Source organism: Mobula hypostoma, chromosome 10, assembly GCF_963921235.1.
Source record: "Mobula hypostoma chromosome 10, sMobHyp1.1, whole genome shotgun sequence".
NCBI classification, from domain to species: Eukaryota; Metazoa; Chordata; class Chondrichthyes; order Myliobatiformes; family Myliobatidae; genus Mobula; species Mobula hypostoma.
This window is the reverse complement of record NC_086106.1, coordinates 56680546-56701630: the sequence shown is the minus strand read 5'-3', so window position 1 is coordinate 56701630 and position 21085 is coordinate 56680546. Positions and strand designations below refer to the sequence as shown.

Genomic DNA, 21085 nt, shown 5'->3' with positions numbered 1-21085 from the left:
TCTGTCTGCTGTTTCATTTGATATAGTGATTTCAACAACTCTTTTGAATGTGCTTCAGTTTGGTGCCGTTTTTTAATGACTTCCTGAAGTGCCTTTCCATTGCCCTTTTATGATGTCACAATCAGATCTTTATAGATATTGAAGGGCAAACACACCCACTAGTTTGTACACAGCAATATTGCATACACTGTGACCTTATAACGTCCACACAGTCTGACACTGGGCTATTGATTGACGGGTGAGCATCATTCAGACACCTGGAGATAACTTCTCGGCTCCTCTTCAAATTAGGATCACATGTCATTTATGTCCATCTGTTTCATGTTTTTAATGGATTGGCACTCCCTCAGTCAGGCACAAATGTTCTTTAGAAATGGATAAGAAATATTTTAGAAAGAAAAGCAACAAAGGGGAAAGTTGTCTGGAGAACTACAGCAGGGTTCAGTGACAGGCCTCTTAAATATTTTAACCACAGCAAACCATTAGCTCATTGTATTGATGTTGGTGCTGACCAGTTAATCAATGTCATATGCAAACTTCAACACCCTCACTGCGCTCTCTGTAAGGTCCTTCAGTGCATCGGTCAGTATTGTGTAGGTCATGAGAAACGATGATCCTGCTCCAAAAATGGAACCAATGACAGGGATGGAGTAAAAACCAACTTCCAAAGCTGAAACGGCAACAACTGTAGCATCGTAACCTAACCTTACAATTATATTTGTATCTATTGCCCTTAGCAGGGGAGATTTAACTATCGCCTTAAGTTCTTCCACAGGTTTATTTGTGATGTTGGCCAGTCTTTGAAGCGAGGCATCATCCAGACACAAACATTTACAGAAATGGACTATTGCCCCAATCAATATGCTGATATCACAAGCAGCAGAGAGATCAGGAATGGGAACTGCTCTCACAGCTCCCGAAAGCGTTGCCAACATCCAGACACGTTTCTGCAGCATTTCATTTTTCTTTTGAATAATCTCCAGACATTGATATGGATAGGCCAGGACAGAGATACTTTTCATTAACTGACTGAAATCATATCGATTCTGTTCAAAACTGGATATCAGGAACACAGAGAGGGTTAGAATCCCCGCTTCTTTCAAATTCTTTAAACAGTCATTCCGAATAAATTCCAGTTCTATTTCCTCATTAATTTCCAACCCCCCTTTTCTCATTGAATCAAAATCAGCATCAATCTTAGTGCGGACAAAATAGAATTTCTTCCCGAGCCGTTTAATTTCTTTCACAAGTTTTGTCTCATTTTCTTTGAAACGACAAGATGATATTATGATGAAGAAATTATATTTTTCAAATTTCATTTGCTTGAGATATTTATCAGCTGGAAATTTTGCGGTCCCGATCCCTGGCAGGTCCCAGTAGCAGACGTTGGAGAAATTGGGATGTGGAAAGGTAGCTGGTTCCATTGTAGTTTCAGTGAGCCCAACTTTAGCAGCTCCATCGTCACTGTTTCGAAGTCCTCTCATGGCATTGATGAAGGAGGATTTTCCTGTACCTGTCTCTCCTATCACTGCGATGTTAAGCTCTGTCTCATCCAGTTCTGATACCCTCTGCTCTATAAGAGACGTAGCTTTTTCTACCCCACCTGTTTCAAAGTCGGAATTCAATCTCTTGAGCTCTTCCTTTGTGAAGAATGTGAGATTCTCAGACTGAGCCACCTGTTGACTGAAAGGAAACATATTCCATTATCATTTCTAATTATTAAAAACTTCCATTTCTTCAGATCCCCATTTTCTTGTCATCTATCTCATTTAGGATAACTTGTAGTGACCAGTTACCCAAAAATTAGCAGGTCTTTGAGATGGACTGGTAAATGCCACATGCAGGTAAACCTAAAGGACCACAAAGATTGCTTGTAAATTTCATGTGGATAACATCACAGGTCAGGCTGCAACCTGCCTCTCTAGAACTATGAGTATTGGAAATCTCTCCATACAACCTCATGATATCAATGCAGAAGTTCTTATGCGATAGCTGCCAGTTCAACCAATATCAGCTCCATCATAAATGACCTTTCTCTACAAGGTCAGATGACAGAGGTTTGCTGATAATTATACAAGATTCAATTCACTACATAATGAAAACTAAACAAATTCATGCCTGCTGTAACAAAGTGACCTGGGGGGTGCAGTGACACTGCACTGCAAGTGGTGCAGCGGACTGACACCACCAGTGACCTGGCTTCACTCCTGGTCTCTGGTGCTGTCTGTGTGGAGTCTGCATGTTCTCCTGTGACTGAGTCAATTTCCCATGGGTGATCCTGCCACACAGTGTTAGTAGTTAGGTTAATGTGCCCCTGTAAATTGCTTGTCATGCTGGTGGGGGTGGGAAAGTTGGAAACTTGATGTGTATGTGAGAGAGAATTTGTTAGATGGAAATAAGCAGGTGCCTGGGAAAGGTGGGAATGCTCAGTGGGGGGGGGGTGGAGGGTGGCAACAGAGATGAGTCTGGGTGTCATAAAGAAAAACAAAATGTACAAGTAATTTGAAAAGATGAAAAAGCTGTAAAACTTTCATGTCTGGCATAAACAAAGACTAGTAACATGTTTGTAACAAATGTACCAGGCTGTGACCATCTCCAAACAATGATAGTCTGACCACCTACTCTTCACACCAATACCACACAGACTTGTCACTGTGTGCCACACACACATCCCCTACACTGTTTCTTCTTGGCTACTCTGACAACAACTCACAACCCCCTGATCTCCAGTAATAAAACAGGGCACTACTAGTCAGGGACAATATCACAGCTGCTCTCAGAGGGAGTGGATAATGGGCGGCTTATCCACTGAGCCCACAAGGGTAAAACTCAAGGTGCAATTACTCTATCTGGATCACATTATCAAGCTCTCAGTAGCAAACAAGATATTGAGGAACCAACATGCAGGCAGATTAGGAAAACTTGCAAAAACAACAGGTTTGTTTGATTGGGTAACTGCAACTTCACCAAAATAGACTGGGGTCTTCTTTGTGCAAGAGAGGTAGACAAGGCAGAATTGTTAAGTGCATCAAGAGAGATTCTTAAAACAGTATGTCAGTAGTCCAATTAGAACAGGGGCCATATTAGACTTGATATTGTGAAATGTGACTGGTCAGCCAACTGAGCATTCAGTGGGGGAAATTAACAGGAATCAGTAATTAAAATACCTTAAAGTATAGATATTGCAAGAAAGTGTTAAATAAGGGGGAGAAAATTTCTCAATGTTTTGAGCAGGAACTAGGAGGAGTTATTCAGGAACAGGTGTTGCTCGGCAAATCTCCTCTGTGTGGGGTGTTTAATGGCCAACTTCAGAGTATGGGATTGATATGATTCAGTAAGTTGGAAGGATAAGGGTGGTATGTTAGGGGAGTATTTGAAAGAGGGCAAGAAGAAAAAGGAAACAAATGTTCAGTTATGAAGTTAAAATAATCAAAAAGAGACTCCTCGAGTGAGAGAAGAAATCAAGAAGTGAATTAAGTGAGCCAGAAGGGGCCATGAAAAGTCCTTGGCATGTTAGATCAAAGGGAATTCCAAGGAATTCTGTACATATATCAAGTGGAAGAGAATAACTAGGGATAGTGTAGGACGAGTCAAAGACAGATGATTATAGATACAGTATGCTTGAAGGTGGACAATGCAGATAAATCCTAAATGAGTACCAGAGAAAATGCTGGGGAAACGCAGCAGATCATACAACATCTGTGCCTGATCTACTGAGTGCCTACAGGATCTTGTGTATTGATCCTGATCTCCTGCATCTACAGTGTCTCTAGTGTCTTGTAAATGAGTACTTACAGAAAGTATCCAACAAGGGGAAAGTCATGCAGAACAGTGTGGGACGTACTAATATGCTGGAGAATTTTGAGACAACGAAAAAGGTGATGTTGTATCTGTTGAAGAACATTAAGGTGAAAGGGGTGGTGGTGGCAACAGATATGATTGAAGAGTTTAAGGCATTCTTTGATAAGTGGATGAATAGAGAAGATATGGACCCTGTGCAGGCAGAGTGAAACTTGGAGGGGGAGGGATGAAGTAAAGAGCTAGAAAGTTGATTGGTGAAAGACAGAAGGTGATGGAAGAAAGAAAAGGGGGGAGGAGCACCAGAGGGAGGAGATGGGTGGGCAAGAAGATAAGGAAAGGGAGGGAAAGGGGGATGGGAAATGGGGTGGGAGGGTGGGAGGCATTACTGGAAATTTGAGAAATAGATGTTCATTAGATCTATTTGGAGGCTACCCAAATGGAATTAAAGTGTAGTTCCTCCAAACTAAGTGTGGCCTGATCATGACAGTGGAGGAGAACCATGGATAGACATATCGGAATGGGAATGGGAAGAGGAATTAAAATGGGCAGCCACTCAGAGAATATGGAACTGATACGTTCTAGACAGTTGGAAGGATACAATGGCATGCAAAAGTTTGGGCACCCCGGTCAAAATTTCCGTTACTGTGAATAGTTAAGCGAGTAAAAGATGACCTAATTTCCAAAAGGCGTAACGTTAAAGATGACACATTTCTTTAATATTTTAAGCAAAATTACTTTTTTATTTCCATCTTTTACAGTTTCAAAATAACAAAAAAGTAAAAGGTCCCGAAGAGTCTTTCAGTTTTTGTCTGGGGGATTTTTTGCCCATTCTTCCTTGCAAAAGGCTTCTAGTTCTGTGAGATTTTTGGGATGTCTTGCATGCACTGCTTTTTTGAGGTCTATCCACAGATTCTCGATTCTGCTTAGGTCAGGGGACTGTGAGGGCCATGGCAAAACCTTCAGCTTGCACCTCTTGAGGTGTGTTTAGACCGTCACACCGTCTGTAAAAAAGCTGAAGATGAAAAGAGGTTGGCTTCTACAACAGGATAACGATCCTAAACACACCTCAAAATCCACAATGGACTACCTCAAGAGGCGTAAGCTGAAGGTTTTGCCATGGCCCTCACAGTCCCAGGACCTAAGCATCATAGCGAATCTGTAGATAGACCTCAAAAGAGCAGTGCATGTAAGACGGCCCAAGAATCTCACAGAACTAGAAGCCTTTTGCAAGGAAGAATAGGCAAAAATAGACAGATAGATAGATATACCTTATTAATCCGGAGGGAAATTTGGTTTCCTTTTTTTTCTTGTTACAGCCGCACCAACCAAGAATAGAGCGTAAGTATAGCAATACAAAAAACCCCAACAGTCAAACAACAAAGTGCAAAACTATGCCAGATGGAAAATAAGTCCAGGACCAGTCAATTGGCTGGTCCCCCAAACAAGAACTGAAAGACCCTTAGCAGGCTACAAAAAGCATTTACAAGCTGTGATACTTAAGGGGGTGTTTCTAAGTACTAACCATGTAGGGTGCCCAAACATTTGCTTCGGGACCTTTTCCTTATTTCTTATTTTGAAACTGTAAAAGATGGAACTAAAAAAGTAATCTTGCTTAAAATATTAAAGAATAGAATGAGGTGGAGGATAAATGTATTGCTGAGGGATTGGAGCAGGGGGCAGGGATTCCGATTTCTGGATCATTGGGACCTCTTTTGGGGCAGGTGTGACCTGTACAAAAAGGACGGGTTGCACTTGAATCCCAGGGGGACCAATATCCTGGTGAGGAGGTTTGCTAAGGCTACTGGGGAGAGTTTAAACTAGAATTGTTGTGCGGTGGGAACCAAACTGAAGAGACTGGGGAAGATGCAGTTGGCTCACAAATAGAGAAAGCTAGGGGACAGTGTGACGGAGGATAGGCAGGTGATAGAGAAGGGAAACAACAGGAATTCTGCAGATGCTGGAAATTCAAGCAACATACATCAAAGTTGCTGGTGAACGCAGCAGGCCAAGCAGCATCTATAGGAAGAGGCGCAATCGACGTTTCAGGCCGAGACCCTTCGTCAGGACTAACTGAAGGAAGAGTGAGTAAGGGATTTGAAAGCTGGAGGGGGAGGGGGAGATGCAAAATGATAGGAGAAGACAGGAGGGGGAGGGATAGAGCCGAGAGCTGGACAGGTGATAGGCAAAAGGGGATACGAGAGGATCATGGGACAGGAGGTCCAGGAAGAAAGACAAGGGGGGGGGTGACCCAGAGAATGGGCAAGAGGTATATTCAGAGGGACAGAGAGAGAAAAAGGAGAGTGAGAGAAAGAATGTGTGCATAAAAATGAGTAACAGATGGGGTACGAGGGGGAGGTGGGGCCTTAGCGGAAGTTAGAGAAGTCAATGTTCATGCCATCAGGTTGGAGGCTACCCAGACGGAATATAAGGTGTTGTTCCTCCAACCTGAGTGTGGCTTCATCTTTACAGTAGAGGAGGCCGTGGATAGACATGTCAGAATGGGAATGGGATGTGGAATTAAAATGTGTGGCCACTGGGAGATCCTGCTTTCTCTGGCGGACAGAGCGTAGATGTTCAGCAAAGCGGTCTCCCAGTCTGTGTCGGGTCTCACCAATATATAAAAGGCCACATCGGGAGCACCGGACGCAGTATATCACCCCAGTCGACTCACAGGTGAAGTGATGCCTCACCTGGAAGGACTGTTTGGGGCCCTGAATGGTGGTAAGGGAGGAAGTGTAAGGGCATGCGTAGCACTTGTTCCGCTTACACGGATAAGTGCCAGGAGGGAGATCAGTGGGGAGGGATGGGGGGGACGAATGGACAAGGGAGTTGTGTAGGGAGCAATCCCTGCGGAATGCAGAGGGGGGGGGAGGGAAAGATGTGCTTAGTGGTGGGATCCGTTGGAGGTGGCGGAAGTTACGGAGAATAATATGTTGGACCCGAAGGCTGGTGGGGTGGTAGGTGAGGACCAGGGGAACCCTATTCCTAGTAGGGTGGTGGGAGGATGGAGTGAGAGCAGATGTACGTGAAATGGGGGAGATGCGTTTAAGAGCAGAGTTGATAGTGGAGGAAGGGAAGCCCCTTTCTTTAAAAAATGAAGACATCTCCCTCGTCCTAGAATGAAAAGCCTCATCCTGAGAGCAGATGCGGTGGAGACGGAGGAATTGCGAGAAGGGGATGGCGTTTTTGCAAGAGACAGGGTGAGAAGAGGAATAGTCCAGATAGCTGTGAGAGTCAGTAGGCTTATAGTAGACATCAGTGGATAAGCTGTCTCCAGAGACAGAGACAGAAAGATCTAGAATGGGGAGGGAGGTGTTTGAAATGGACCAGGTAAACTTGAGGGCAGGGTGAAAGTTGGAGGCAAAGTTAATAAAGTCAACGAGTTCTGCATTTCCACTCCTGGCACTTATCCGTGTAAGCGGAACAAGTGCTACACATGCCCTTACACTTCCTCCCTTACCACCATTCAGGGCCCCAAACAGTCCTTCCAGGTGAGGCATCACTTCACCTGTGAGTCGACTGGGGTGATATACTGCGTCCGGTGCTCCCGATGTGGCCTTTTATATATTGGTGAGACCCGACGCAGACTGGGAGACCGCTTTGCTGAACATCTACGCTCTGTCTGCCAGAGAAAGCAGGATCTCCCAGTGGCCACACATTTTAATTCCACATCCCATTCCCATTCTGACATGTCTATCCACGGCCTCCTCTACTGTAAAGATGAAGCCACACTCAGGTTGGAGGAACAACACCTTATATTCCGTCTGGGTAGCCTCCAACCTGATGGCATGAACATTGACTTCTCTAACTTCCGCTAAGGCCCCACCTCCCCCTCATACCCCAGCTGTTACTCATTTTTATGCACACATTCTTTCTCTCACTCTCCTTTTTCTCCCTCTGTCCCTCTGAATATACCTCTTGCCCATCCTCTGGGTCACCCCCCTCCTTGTCTTTCTTCCCGGACCTCCTGTCCCATGATCCTCTCGTATCCCCTTTTGCCTATCACCTGTCCAGCTCTCGGCTCTATCCCTCCCCCTCCTGTCTTCTCCTATCATTTTGCATCTCCCCTCCCCCTCCAGCTTTCAAATCCCTTACTCACTCTTCCTTCAGTTAGTCCTGACGAAGGGTCTCGGCCTGAAACGTCGACTGCGCCTCTTCCTATAGATGCTGCTCGGCCTGCTGCGTTCACCAGCAACTTTGATGTGTGTTGATAGAGAAGGGATGCGTACTGGAAAACGTTGTAACACTATAGTGAAACCACTGATTGTTTTCTAAGTATTTACTTAAGAGTGCTTCTGTTACATATCAAGTGTTTACTCAAGTATTCATTATGTTTTTATTGTGTATCAAGTGTTTATTCAGGTGTTTACTATGCCTTTACTACACATTAAGTGTCTGTTATTGAGTGCGTAGGGATTCCTATGGTATTTTACTATGTAACCATTGATTTACTAGCTAGAATGAAACCTGCGTACTTTTGACCCCTTGAGAAAGTAGAATGTAACCAAGTAGAGAGATAAGGGTGGTTAATTTATTAGCTAGAGTGAAACATACAGCGGTATGCTAATGCAGTTAACCCAGAAGGGAGGCGATAAAGAATGCTGTGTGAAAAAGATCGGCGTGCATTCAGCGGCTAGCTCACTGACTGTCTCAGCTTTAATTAGCAAATTAAAGTTTAAAAACTTCTTGGGGAATCTTCGGCGTCTCTTTGTCATTTGTAAAACCACGACAAAACTGGCGTAGTCGGGCAGGATCGGGAACAGAACCGTGGAAGAAGGAAACGGCAGATTGAGGGCGCTTCCCAGTCCCTGGGGGACCTCCACAAAGCTAACAGAATTCAGGGTGCACCCAAACAAAGGTAAGTGTTTTTTACAGATAATTTGGACTAAGAATTCTGTTGGTTTTTGGGGAGTTCGCGGGGACTCAGAAGTTTGAAACAACTGCCGAAGGGTCTCTCCGATTCAAAGAATCTGGCAGCATTGAGGGTTAAAAGGAGGCTCGGAAGATTGATCAAGAACACTGCAGTGAGGGGGGCGAGTATGAATAAGGTAACGAGAAGTTAAGTAAGAAAAATTCCACATGGTGTTGGTAAGTCCCTGTGGATACCGCTTCGTACGAGACGAAGGTCTGAACGGGCAGGGAAAGAAAGAAAAGAAGGGAAAACCCTCGTGAATTCCGCCTTAAGAAAAGTAAGGGTCAGAATAGACGAGGTGCAAAATGAAAGTTCTGCGAATACCGCCCGAGAAGGGGGTCTGCACGGGCAGAACAGAATAGAAGATAAGTATAGCTTAAGTAGATAATTTGGACACGGGTGAGAGGAAACCATAAGGTTAGATAGAGAAATAGGTTACAGAAAATAGCATTACCGAGGTGTGAGATGTCAAGAATACCTTAAAAAGGGAAAGAACAACATGACAGGGAAAGGAACGGCAGTAGAAATACAGAGCAAAATATTTCCGGTGTGTCAAGTAAGATCGCGGAAATTTCAGAAAAATGGGAAAAAAGAACCAAAAATCTGGTCACGAAATGGCCGAAAGAAGGAACATTTGATATAAGTTTATGTGAGGAAATGGAGGCGCTGATTAAAAATCAAAAATCAAGAGATAAATCCAAGAAAAGAGAGAAAAAAAATAGGAGATAGAAGTGTTCTAACTCTTTAAGATGGAGGGAGAAAGATTGAGAAAGAAAGGACGAATATCAGTGGCAAGTAAAGAAGACACTGAGAAACAAGAAAAGCAGTTTGGTAAATCACAGGAGAAACAGAATAAGGAGCCGACTCTATACCCAGACCTGAGAAATGTAGAACCCCCCCCTCCCCACCACCACCCTTATTATAAGAAGGAGACTCTTAAACAGTGCCCTGTATTATCAGGAAAACTAGAACTGCGGGGAGAGTTTAAAGTCTGGGATACCGAGGACGAAAGAAGAAAATATGAGGAGGAGAGGGAGGCACTGTGGAAGGAGATGCAGGAAGACAAGAAAAGAGTAGAATGAGAAAGTAAGATAATAAGAGAATGTATCAGAGTTGTGGGAATTGAGAGTGAGGAAAAGTCAGGAGGAATTCCTGTTACAGGAACACAACACTGAACAGGCTGGAGGAGAAGTTGATTTATCAGAAGAGAAAGAGTCAAGTAATGAGTATGAGAGTATAAGAGAGTGTAGACAGGGGATAGAAGAGGAGTTCCTTGAAGAGGAAAAAGAGAGAGTGGAAAGGGAGATAAGAGAAGCGGAGAAAGAATGTAGGAGATTACAGAGGGAATTGGGTTTCCCACTGGGTTTCCAAAAACAGTTTGAGGAATTCGCGAGGACCCGAGCAAATGCTAGCCCGAATCAGAAAGAGAGGACTCCCAGGAGATGTCAAGAGAAAATAGGAAAACAAGGGAGACAGCAAACCCTGGAGAGATTTGTGTGGCAGCCAGTAAGAACAAGGTCAGAAGGGGATGAGGAGTCGGGTGAGGAGGAAAATCAGAATACGGGGAGAGAAGGGAAAAAAGTGATGCCGTTGTTAGTAAAAGGATCGGGACAAGTACAGTATGTTCCTTAGGGCTCCCAGGACCTGGAAGGGCTGAAAAACACCCTGCCTAGCTTACATGAAGGAGCAGGGAAGTGGATTAGAGCCTTTGAAGAAGAAACTACGGGACGGTTATTGGCTATAGGAGATTTGAAGGCACTACTGATAAGGTTGATGGGAACCTCCAAATTAAAAGAGCTGATGGAAGTGGCTGGACTACTAAATGCGTTCAGCCCAATGACTGACTGGACCAGCTTTGACCAAGTGAGGCAGAGGGTATGGCAGGCCCTCAGGAAGCTTTACAAAGTGGACCCCAAAGCTCTGAAAGGGGATCCGCTGGGGGTCACTGAGAATCCAGCAGCCTATGTAGACAATCAGTTGAAAAGGTGGAGGCTGGAGACTGAGCAAGAAGTGGAAAGCAACCTGTTTACGACCTCGCTGTTCTGAACCACCGTTTTGGATGCAATGCCTCCGCAAGTTAAATCTAAACTGGAGGAAGTGGTTGGACTGACATCAATGAACTCACAAGAATTTAGAGACCACGTAGGCCATGCCGTTGAGAAATATCGGAAAGACAAACAGAAGCTGATTGAGAGCAAGAAGAGGTGCAAAGAAAGCTAATGCAAATGCAGCTTGAAGAACTCAAAAAGAAGGAAAAAGAGAAGGGAAAAGATGCTGCCAGTAGCACCCGATTTGAGTGCAACCATTGAAATGAATGAAACACCACTGTATGGAGGAACCGGTTGCACTGTCAGACGGGGACCAGAAAACCCCATGCCAATAATAAACGTCTTTGGAGGAGCATTCCCACGAATGCCCTATCAGGAACAGAGTAAATTTAAGCAGCAGCCCAGACAGGACTGGAAACCCCAAGGAGGGGGACAGAGAGGTTATGGACAAAGAGGGCCAGTGAGGAGACAAGGGGAAAGATAGATAGAGAGACTGTGATGGGGGTGTAACCAGCCAGGACACAGGAGAAGAGACTGTCCTCTCAGGTCATGGCCCATCACATACCAGCAGGATCTGATGAGAAGGGAACCACAGGTTAGCCAAGGACCAGTCCCCACAGGCTCAGGCGGACCCGTGAACCCCTATGCAAGATGCTAGGGGTGCCCAGAGAACCCAGGTGGGAAGGGACACTACCCAGTGATAACAAGGGAGGCGGAAGAGGAACCCATTGTTCAGGTTATGTTAGAAGGGCAATTGACACCCATGATGATAGACACTGGAGCCACGTATACTTGCGTACAGCCGCAGTATGCCCTTCACCTTCCCATGTCAGGAAAGTTTATTGAGACTGTGGGGTTCTCAGGGAAAACACAGTTAACAACAATGCACAGCTCCAGTACGGTTGGGGATGGGCAGTAAAAGAATAGTTCTGCCGGTATTAGTGTCCAAAGGAACCCCAATTAATTTGCCAGGCAGAGATGCACTATTAAAACTAGAATTAGAATTAGAATGCACTAGAAACGGGTTGAGTGTGGAAAGAGCGAATACTCAGTTACTAGTGCGGGAAATCAAGAAAGCTAATGTTTTCTGGATAGGAGACATAGAAGATCAGATCTGGGAAACCTGGGAAAAATGGAAAAAGGACGTGCAGGTCATATTGCCCAAGGCGGAAGCGCCCAAGTCTGAGTTACATTGCACAGTAATTTTTGACGAGACTCAGAGTAAGGAATTAGAGGAGAGATGGCACGAGGGGACAAGTACCCGGCAGCACCTAAGAGGAGAGGCTATAATAATTGGAAAGCAAGGGGCAGCCCTACAAGTCAGGTGGAACACCTTCTTGGAGAAATGGTATAGAATACCGGAGGCCGTGCCCCACATAACGTTGCTGGTGAATGAAGGATACCAGTCTAAAGACCTAGGACCCTTAGTAAAACGCGCTGGAACTGTAACAGTTTGGAGGAAAATCATGCCGGAGGTATGGGCATCGGGAGACAACAACTACATTAAAATAATGGTAGATATAGATATGACAGGAACTATAAAGGAGGTTGGAGTATTTCCTCAGCCGCACATGCCACTATTGGAAAAGGAGAAAGGTCAGGAAAAAGATAACAGGCTGGATAGGTTACCATCTATTCTGTGGTGGCAACATGACACGGACATAGGGAGAATAAAAACAGCAAGTCCGGTAGAAATAAAACTGAAAAAGGGAGCAGTTCCACCTTGGAGACCACAATACCCTCTAAGACCAGAAGCAAAGGAGGGAATAGCACCCACGATACAGGGGTTACTCGAAGCAGGCGTACTTAAGAGGATAGATAGTCCATGTAATACCCCACTGCTGCCTGTCTTAAAAGCGGACAAATCCAAATGGAGACTGGTACATGACTTACAAGCGGTAAATGAGGTGGTGAAGGACTGGCCACCGGAATCAAGCTACTTTTCAGTGATTGATTTGTGCTCAGCTTTCTTCAGCATTCCCCTGACTGATCAGTGTCAGTATCTATTCGTATTTACATACAGAGGTAACCAGTATACCTATACTAGAATGCCGCAAGGATTTAAGCACTCACCGCACATTTTTAGTCAAGTATTAAGGGCAGACTTAGAGGGCATACCGTTGGAAAGTACATTGATACAGTATGTGGATGATTTGTTAATTTGCTCCGAAAGTGAGGAGCAGTGTGAACAGGATACCATAACCCTTTTAGAAAGACTGGTGTATGGAGGACATAAGGTATCCAAAAAGAAGCTGCAATTCTGTAAGCAACAGGTAGAATACCTCGGTAGGGTAATCTCCAAGGGAATGAAGGTGATAGCACCGAGTCAAACTGAGGCAATAGCTAAAGCTTCTAAACCCCAGACAGTAAAGCAGATGATGACGTTTTTAGAATTAACAGGATACAGTTCAGATTGGATTGGGGAATATGCTGAAATCGTAATGCCATTAAGGAAAATAATGAAGGAAGCAGGACATACAAGTTTGAAGAGTGGCCTACAGTGGAACGAGGAGGCAGAAATAGCGTTTAATACTATTAAACAGGAATGGCAGTCAGCCCTAGCGTTAGCTTTGCCTGACTATGAAAAGGACTTTCATTTGTATGAATCCAACCGGCAGGAAGGCTATGTCGCAGCGGTTCTAACACAAGAGACAGGCACAGGAAAAGCAAAATGACCAATAGCATACTATAGTGCGAAATTGGATGAATTGGCTCAGGGGTACCCACCCTGCTATCAGGGACTAGCAGCATTGTACTATGACTATGAAAAGGCATCATCCGTGACCATGGGCTACCTGTGATCCTGTACACACACCACAAGGTCACAGAATTACTGGAAAGAGGTAAATTCATGTTGACACCAGACAGAACAGCAGCATATCAGATGTTATTGACATTTCCAGATATAACTATACAGAGATGTACTATCATGTACATGGGGTGTATGGGGTGTCAGGGAGGGGTAGCACCTCTGGTGGGGGAACATGTCGCGTCCTTTTCAGGGCGGTTTGTCCACCTTTGGTCCCCACCTGGCGCTCAGCTCTCACCTGTGGCTCCCCGTAGCTGTTTGCATGCGACAGCAGCCACTCCCCGGGCAACGGCTTCGACAAGCCGGCTAAACCAGGTGAGGGTAGCTGATGGGTCTCAAACCCTTGGTGAGATAGAGAGTTGTCTATCCCAGCATGTGAAGACAGACTCCGGCGGATTGAGTGGATGAGACCAATGGAAGGTCCAACGGTCAAGAAGCCGGTCTCTGCAAGCGTCGTGGAACATGTAGAGCAGAACAAGACACAGAAGATGTCCTGGTCATCCGCTGTGCCTAGTCCCATCTCCAGCCGTCTCGACTCTTGTCTTGCCGCTGGATCCAGATGGGAATTGGGAAGAGAGAGTGAGGTTGACGCTGCGCAACTCTCCCTCGCTTAAATCCAAATCAAGCGCTGGTCTCGACACCATCATAATGGCGTCGAGGTCTTCATCAACGACAACGATGGACGAACAACAACAATCAGTAACATAGCTGATTATGTCCCTTGGGTCATGAAGGAGGACCCCATGACTGTGTAAGGAAAACAATGGTATTTGCCAAATTAAGAGCAGATTTACGATCTGAACCACTAGAAGATGAAGTTAAAAAGGTTTTGTTTGTAGATGGCTCCTGTTATAGGGATTATGATGGAAATCATGCAGGTTTCTCAGTAGTGCAGCAGGATCAGACAAGCTTTAAGCCTATTAGAATGGAAGCTTGCCCCCAACCATGTTGCGCCCAATTAGCAGAAATCAAAGCCCTGACAGCAGCGTGCGAAATGATGGAAGGTGAGAAGGAAGACATTTATACTGAATCGGCATATGCGCATGGAGTGTGTCATTTGTTTGGGGCAGTGTGGAAACAGAGAGGCTTTAAGAAGAATAATGGAGATCCCACACAGCACTGTCAGCAAATTTTAGATTTAATAACAGCAATGAAGGAACCCAAAGCACTGACTATAGTGAAGTGTCAGGCACATAAAAAAGGAAACGATGTAATAACCAAGGGAAATCAAGCTGCAGACGAAGCAGCCCGGAAAGCATCTGGATGTACGTTGGCCATCATTGCGCCCCAGGTAAGCTCGGAGCCGGAACCTATGGTAGAGGACCTGATTGAAATACAAGGTAAGGCAACTTTGGCAGAGCAGACAATGTGGAGACGAAGGGGGGCCAAGCAGAGCCCAGACGGCCTGTGGAGCACGGAGGACGGTTTATTGGTAGCACCCACCCCGTTGTTGACTATCCTGATTTCAGAAGTACATGGGATGGATCATTGTGCAAGGAGGGAAGTGATAAGGAAAATAAAAAAGGACGGTTTTTGCTCGCCTTATTTACAGGCTTCAGCAGACCACGTGCTGTCGCAGTGCAAGGTATGTGCACAGAATAATGTTCGGAAAGGAATTACAACCCCAATAGGTCATATACCTGTGCCCGAAGGGCCATTTAAACATTTAGTGATTGACTACGTGGATATGATAAGGACAGTAAGAGGGAAAAGATACATGTTAGTAGTAATTGACAGATTCAGTAGATGGGTAGAAGTGGTACCCTCAAAAGATCAAGGGGCAGGAACAGTGGTAAAATTCCTGACAAACGAGGTGATCCCAAGATTCGGAATATCTACAGAAGTCCCCTCAGACAATGGTTCAGCGTTCATCCAAAAGGTGGTTAAATTAGTCCTGCAAGCACTAAGAATAAAGCAAAGGTTTGGATGTGTGTATCACCCTCAGTCGCAGGCATGATGGAAAGAATTAACGGGACCTTAAAAACCAAACTGAATAAAATTTGTGCAGGTAATAAACTCAACTGGATCGACGCGCTGCCGTTAGCGTTAATGAGTTACTGCATGCAAACTAATTGAGTGATGCATCTAACACCGCATGAAATGCTAACAGGAAGGCCCATGCCAGTGCCCCAGTGGAGAGGACCATACAAAGGGCCTAGCTTGGAACAATTGGAAGCAGAACTAAAACAACACATGCAGCAAATGCACGGGAAAAACGGAAAGAGCCGAAGATCGTGCAAAGGGAAGGACCAATCAAGCCAGGAGATCAGGTCTATGTGTGAGCTTTTCGAAGAAAGTGGAATGAACCAAGAAGGGAGGGGCTTTTTATGGTAACCAAGGCGCCTCCCACGGTAGTTCAGGTAGAGGGACGCTCCACCTGGTACCATCTCAATCACTGCACCAGAGCAGCCCCGCAGGTACAGCCAGGTGTGGAGCCCGAGGTAAATGGTGAAGAGGAACGGATAGCAGGGGACAGACAAGAGGAACAAGAAGCTGACACTGCACCACAGGAGTCTGATCTGACGATAAGGGAAGGTTTTGGTTTTGAGAACAGGTCTGCCGAGCCTAAGAATGGGGTTGCGGATAGTAGCACTCCTTCAGACAGTGAGGGTGACTTGGAAGCGACCAGTCTTGCCCCTTGGGATGATACAACCACAAACCCCTGTACGGACTTGGAAACCATTAATTTGGTCGATATAGTATGGGAATGTCAGGACTCCACAAACCTTAAAAGAAAGGAGTAAGCGGAGCACAACAGTTACCTTTTTGCCGTGGCAACAGACACGTACTAGCCAGTGGTACCAATGGGCACAATACACAGCAGGAATGATGGAGAGACAGAATTGTTATTTGTGCTCCAGGGCGAAGCCCCGCGCAGCATGTAGTCCCCATGCCCTACAACTCCTCCACTTGTGCGCGATGGCGAGGGGAGCATAGGGAGCGGTGTGAACGGCAGTGTCCAAGTGCAACCAAGGCTCATTTCATGCGGGTTTGCGTTAAGGTAGATCCTTGTTATCAGAAATGTATTGACAACACCCCATATTGCCCTTATTGGTGTATGCTATCCCAAGCCTCCTCGCAATTCGATCGAAATGTGCTCGCCCATAAATGTAATTACAGCAGACCTTGGGTCATTAGTAAAAGAAGTCAGACCCCCACAGTGGGAAAATTGATAATGCAGGATCATTTGAATTAAGAATGCTTTACACGGACAGGTGCTTTTTCGGTTGGCCATTTTTGGGGTAACTGCGTGCAGACTTGGGATGTAACCCCAGGCTGAAGATACATAGTAGGTACCCCTCCACTCGAAGGTGCGTTGGATGTCCAGAACATTCCATTAGCGGACACTTGGTGGTTGTGTGGAATGGAGGAAGGCCTGAGATCCACACTTCCCCTTAGTTGGGCAGGTACATGTACACGGGTTATTCTGACTCAAGAAGTTGTAGTATCCCCTGAAGTACAATTTGACGCTCCGAAGCAGCAGACACTGCGGCGGAAGAGGCGAAAATATGAACCTGACCCAACAATCCAAATTGACAGCGTAGGACAGCCGAGAGGTATACCTAATGAAGTTTAAGGCAAGAAACGAGATTGCTGCTGGCTGGGAAGCGATTATACCTGCAATAGGGGTTAGCAAAAACGTTGTGTGGATAAACTATATATATTATAATCAACAGAGATTTATTAACTACACCGATGACGCGCTGGAGGCACTAGGACAACAGCTGGATGCAACTAGCAGAGTGGCGTAGCAGAATAGACAGGTGTTAGACTGGCTGTTGGCAGAAAAAGGAGGAGCTTGTGTAATATTTGGAGAACAGTGTTGTACTTTTAAACCAAATAACACTAGTCCGGAGGGATCATTTAGCAGAGCAATGAACAAATTGAAAAGTCTGAGAAGAGAAGTTAGACAGAATGCAGGGTTCGGACATGAGCTATTTGACTGGTTAGATAGTAAACTAGGGGGATGGGGAGCATGGCTAACCAAGATAGTGATAACTGTAGGTATCGCATTGGTAAGCTGTGCGATTGTTTTCTGCTGTTTTCTTCCGTGTTTCAAGTCTCTTATAGTGAAGGCTGCAACAAAACGCTTTCCGATGCTCCTGGAAATTGTTGAAACAAGCCCAGTGGAAAGAGAAGTATTGATGATGTACTGTTACAGCTTACATGACCTGCAAGATGTACAGGAGCGAAATCATAAAGTGGGAGTAGACTGTAAAGGCTCGTGAGTCTTTTTTCCTGTCTCAGACATGAAGGGACAGGTTTTTGGTTCAGTGGCCTAGGAAGGTAGGGAGAGAACACTTTGAGTTCTAAGCACAAGAAATTATAGTTTGACTCAGATTTGGGAGTAAATACTGGAGTTTATTTGAGCTTTTGTGCATGGACTCGTAGTTTCCTCTCTCTGTGTGAGACCCTGTGGATCTCAAAGGGTGGATTATATTGGAAAACATTGTAACACTATAGTGAAACCACTGACTGTTTTCTAAGTTACTTAAGTGTGCTTCTGTTACATATCAAGTGTTTACTCAAGTATTCATTATGCTTTTATTGTGTATCAAGTGTTTATTCAGGTGTTTACTATGCCTTTACTATGCATTAAGTGTCTGTTATTGAGTGCGTAGGGATTCCTATGGTATTTTACTATGTAACCATTGATTTACTAGCTAGAATGAAACCTGCGTAATTTTGACCCCTTGAGAAAGTAGAATGTAACCAAGTAGAGAGATAAGGGTGGTTAATTTATTAGCTAGAGTGAAACATACAGCGGTATGCTAATGCAGTTAACCCAGAAGGGGGGGCGATAAAGAATGCTGTGTGAAAAAGATCGGCGGGCATTCAGCGGCTAGCTCACTGACTGTCTCAGCTTTAATTTGCAAATTAAAGTTTAAAAACTTCTTGGAGGATCTTCGGCATCTCCTTGCCATTTGTAAAACCACCACACACACTCAGACTGAAGGTTTGCGATGTGTCTTAACGTAAGGAGTGTTGTGAACAAAGCGGATGAGCTAAGAGCATGGATCAGTACTTGGAGATATGATGTGGTGGCCATTACAGGGACTTGGATGGAGCAGGGACAGGAATGGTTACTTTAAGTGCCGGGTTTTAGGTGTTTCAGAAAGGACAGGGAGGGAGGGAGGCAAAAGAGGTGGGGGCGTGGCACTGCTGAACAGAGATAGTGTCACGGCTGCAGAAAAGTTGGACACCAAGGAGGGATTGTCCACAGAGTCTCTGTGGGTGGAGATTAGGAACAGGTAAGGGTCAGTAACTTTACCGGTGTTTTTTTAAGGCCGCCCAATAGAAACAGGGATATCAAGGAGCAAATTGGGAAACAGATCCTGGAAAGGTTTAATAATAACAGAGTTGTCGTGATGGGAGATCTTAATTTCCCAAATATCGATTGGCATCTCCCAAGAGCAAGATTCAAGATTCAAAGATTCAAAAAACTTTATTGTCATTCTAACCATACGTCAGCTCTGTAGGGCAGAGTGAGACAGCATTTCCCAGGAGCAGTGCAATCATAACATAACAAATGCAACACTAAATAATAAACATAACAATAAATAGTAAAACACAACAGCCACATGTCAGTTAAAATCAAGTTATAAGTGTCCATTGCAAGTTAAAAGTGTCCAAAGCAGAGTCAGGTAGAGCAGCTATTTAGCAGTCTGACTGCCTGTGGGAAGAAGCTGTTTAGTAGCCTTGCGGTTTTAGTTTTGATGCTCCTGTAACATTTGCCTGATGGCAGAAGATCAAACAGTTCATGGAGAGGGTGTGAGGGGTCTTTAATGATGTACCATGTCTTCTGGAGGCATCGACTCTGAAAGAGGCCTTGGACAGAAGGTAGGGAGACCCCAATAACCTTCTCGGCTCCCCTAACCACCCTCTGCAAGGGTTTTTTGTTGACAGCACTGCAGCTGGAATACCAGGTTGTGATGCTGAAGGTCAGCACACTCTCAACCACGCCTCTGTAGAATGTAGTTCAGATGTTAGTGGGGAGTGACGCTGTTTAAGCTTCCTCAGAAAGTGCAATCTCTGCTGGGCCCGTTTCACAATCCCAGTGGTGTTCCTGAACCAGGTGAGATTGTCTGAGATCTGCACCCCAAGGAACTTGATGTTTTCCACTCTCTCCACTGTGGAGCCACTGATGCTGAGGGGTGTGTGCTCAGGCTGAGACCGTCTGAAATCGACGGTCATCTCCTTGGTTTTGGTGACATTAAGCATCAAGTTGTTATCACTGCACCAGCTCGCTAGGTGTTTGACCTCCTCCCTGTACATTGTTTCATCATTTTTGCTGATGAGCCCCACCACTGTGGTATCATCAGCAAATTTAATGATCATGTTCTCCTTGAATCTGGCTGCAGAGTCATGTGTTAGCAGTGTAAACAGCAACGGGCTAAGCACACAGCCTTGTGGGGATCCAGTGCTCAGCGTGATGGAGTCAGAGATGTTCCTGCCAACACGGACTGACTGTGGTCTCTCTGTCAAGAAATCCAGAATCCAGTGACACATGGCAGTATTAAGGCCAAGCAGCCACAGTTTCTCCACTGGTCTCTGCGGGATGATGGTATTGAACGCTGAACTGAATTCAATGTACAGGATTCTGGCATAAGTGTCTTTGTTATCCAAGTGAGAGAGAACTGTGTACAGTGTGGTGGATATTGCATCCTCCATAGTGCGATTTGGAGCAAGGGGTTCAGATGGGGTGGAGTTTGTCGGGTGTGCTCAGGAAGGTTTTTTGACACAATATGCAGATAAGCATCCAAGAGGAGAGGCTGTACTTGATTTGGTATTGGGAAATTAACCTGGTCAGGTGTCAAATCTCTCAGTGGGAGAGCATTTTAGAGACAGTTATCATAATTCTATCTCCTTTACAACAGCATTGAAGAGAGATAGGAACAGACAAGTTAGAAAAGCGTTTAATTAGAGGAAGAGGAATTATGAGGCTATCAGGCTGGAAATTGGAAGCTTAAATTGGAAACAGATGTTCTCAGGGAAAGTACGGAAGAAATGTGGCAAATGTTCAGCGAATATATGTGTGGAGTTCTGCATAGGTAAATTCCAATGAGACAGAGAAGATATGGTAGGGTACAGGAACAGTGGTGTACAAAGGCTGTAATAAATCTAGTCAAGAAGAAAAGAAAAGCTTACAAAAGGTTCAGAGAGCTAGGTAATGCTAGAGATCTAGAATATTATAGGGCTAAAAGTAAGGAGCTTAAGAAGGAAATTAGGAGAGCCAGAAGGGGCCATAAGAAGGCCTTGGTGGGCAGAATTAAGGAAGACCGCAAGGCATTCTACAAGTAGGTGAAGAGCAAGAGGATAAGATGTGAAAGAATAGGACCTATCAAGTGTGACAGTGGAAAAGTGTGTATGGAACCGGAGGAGATAGCAGAGGTACTTAATGAATACTTTGCTTCAGTATTCACTACAGAAAAGGATCTTGGTGATTGTAGTGATGACTTGCAGCAGACTGAAAAGCTTGAGCATGTAGATATCAAGAAAGAGGATGTACTGGAC

At 45.0% G+C, this 21085-nt stretch overlaps 1 protein-coding gene across 1 annotated transcript in view; it reads right to left on the bottom strand.

Annotated features, from left to right (window-relative positions):
- Positions 1-357: 357 nt before the first annotated feature.
- LOC134352543 (interferon-inducible GTPase 5-like) overlaps positions 358-21085 on the bottom strand; it is a 35835-nt gene continuing 15107 nt past the window's right edge. Inside the window, exon 3 of the mRNA XM_063059801.1 lies at positions 358-1683. Coding sequence (XP_062915871.1) covers positions 516-1683 — 1168 coding nt within the window. The 3' untranslated portion in view covers positions 358-515. The remainder of the gene's footprint in view (positions 1684-21085) is intronic.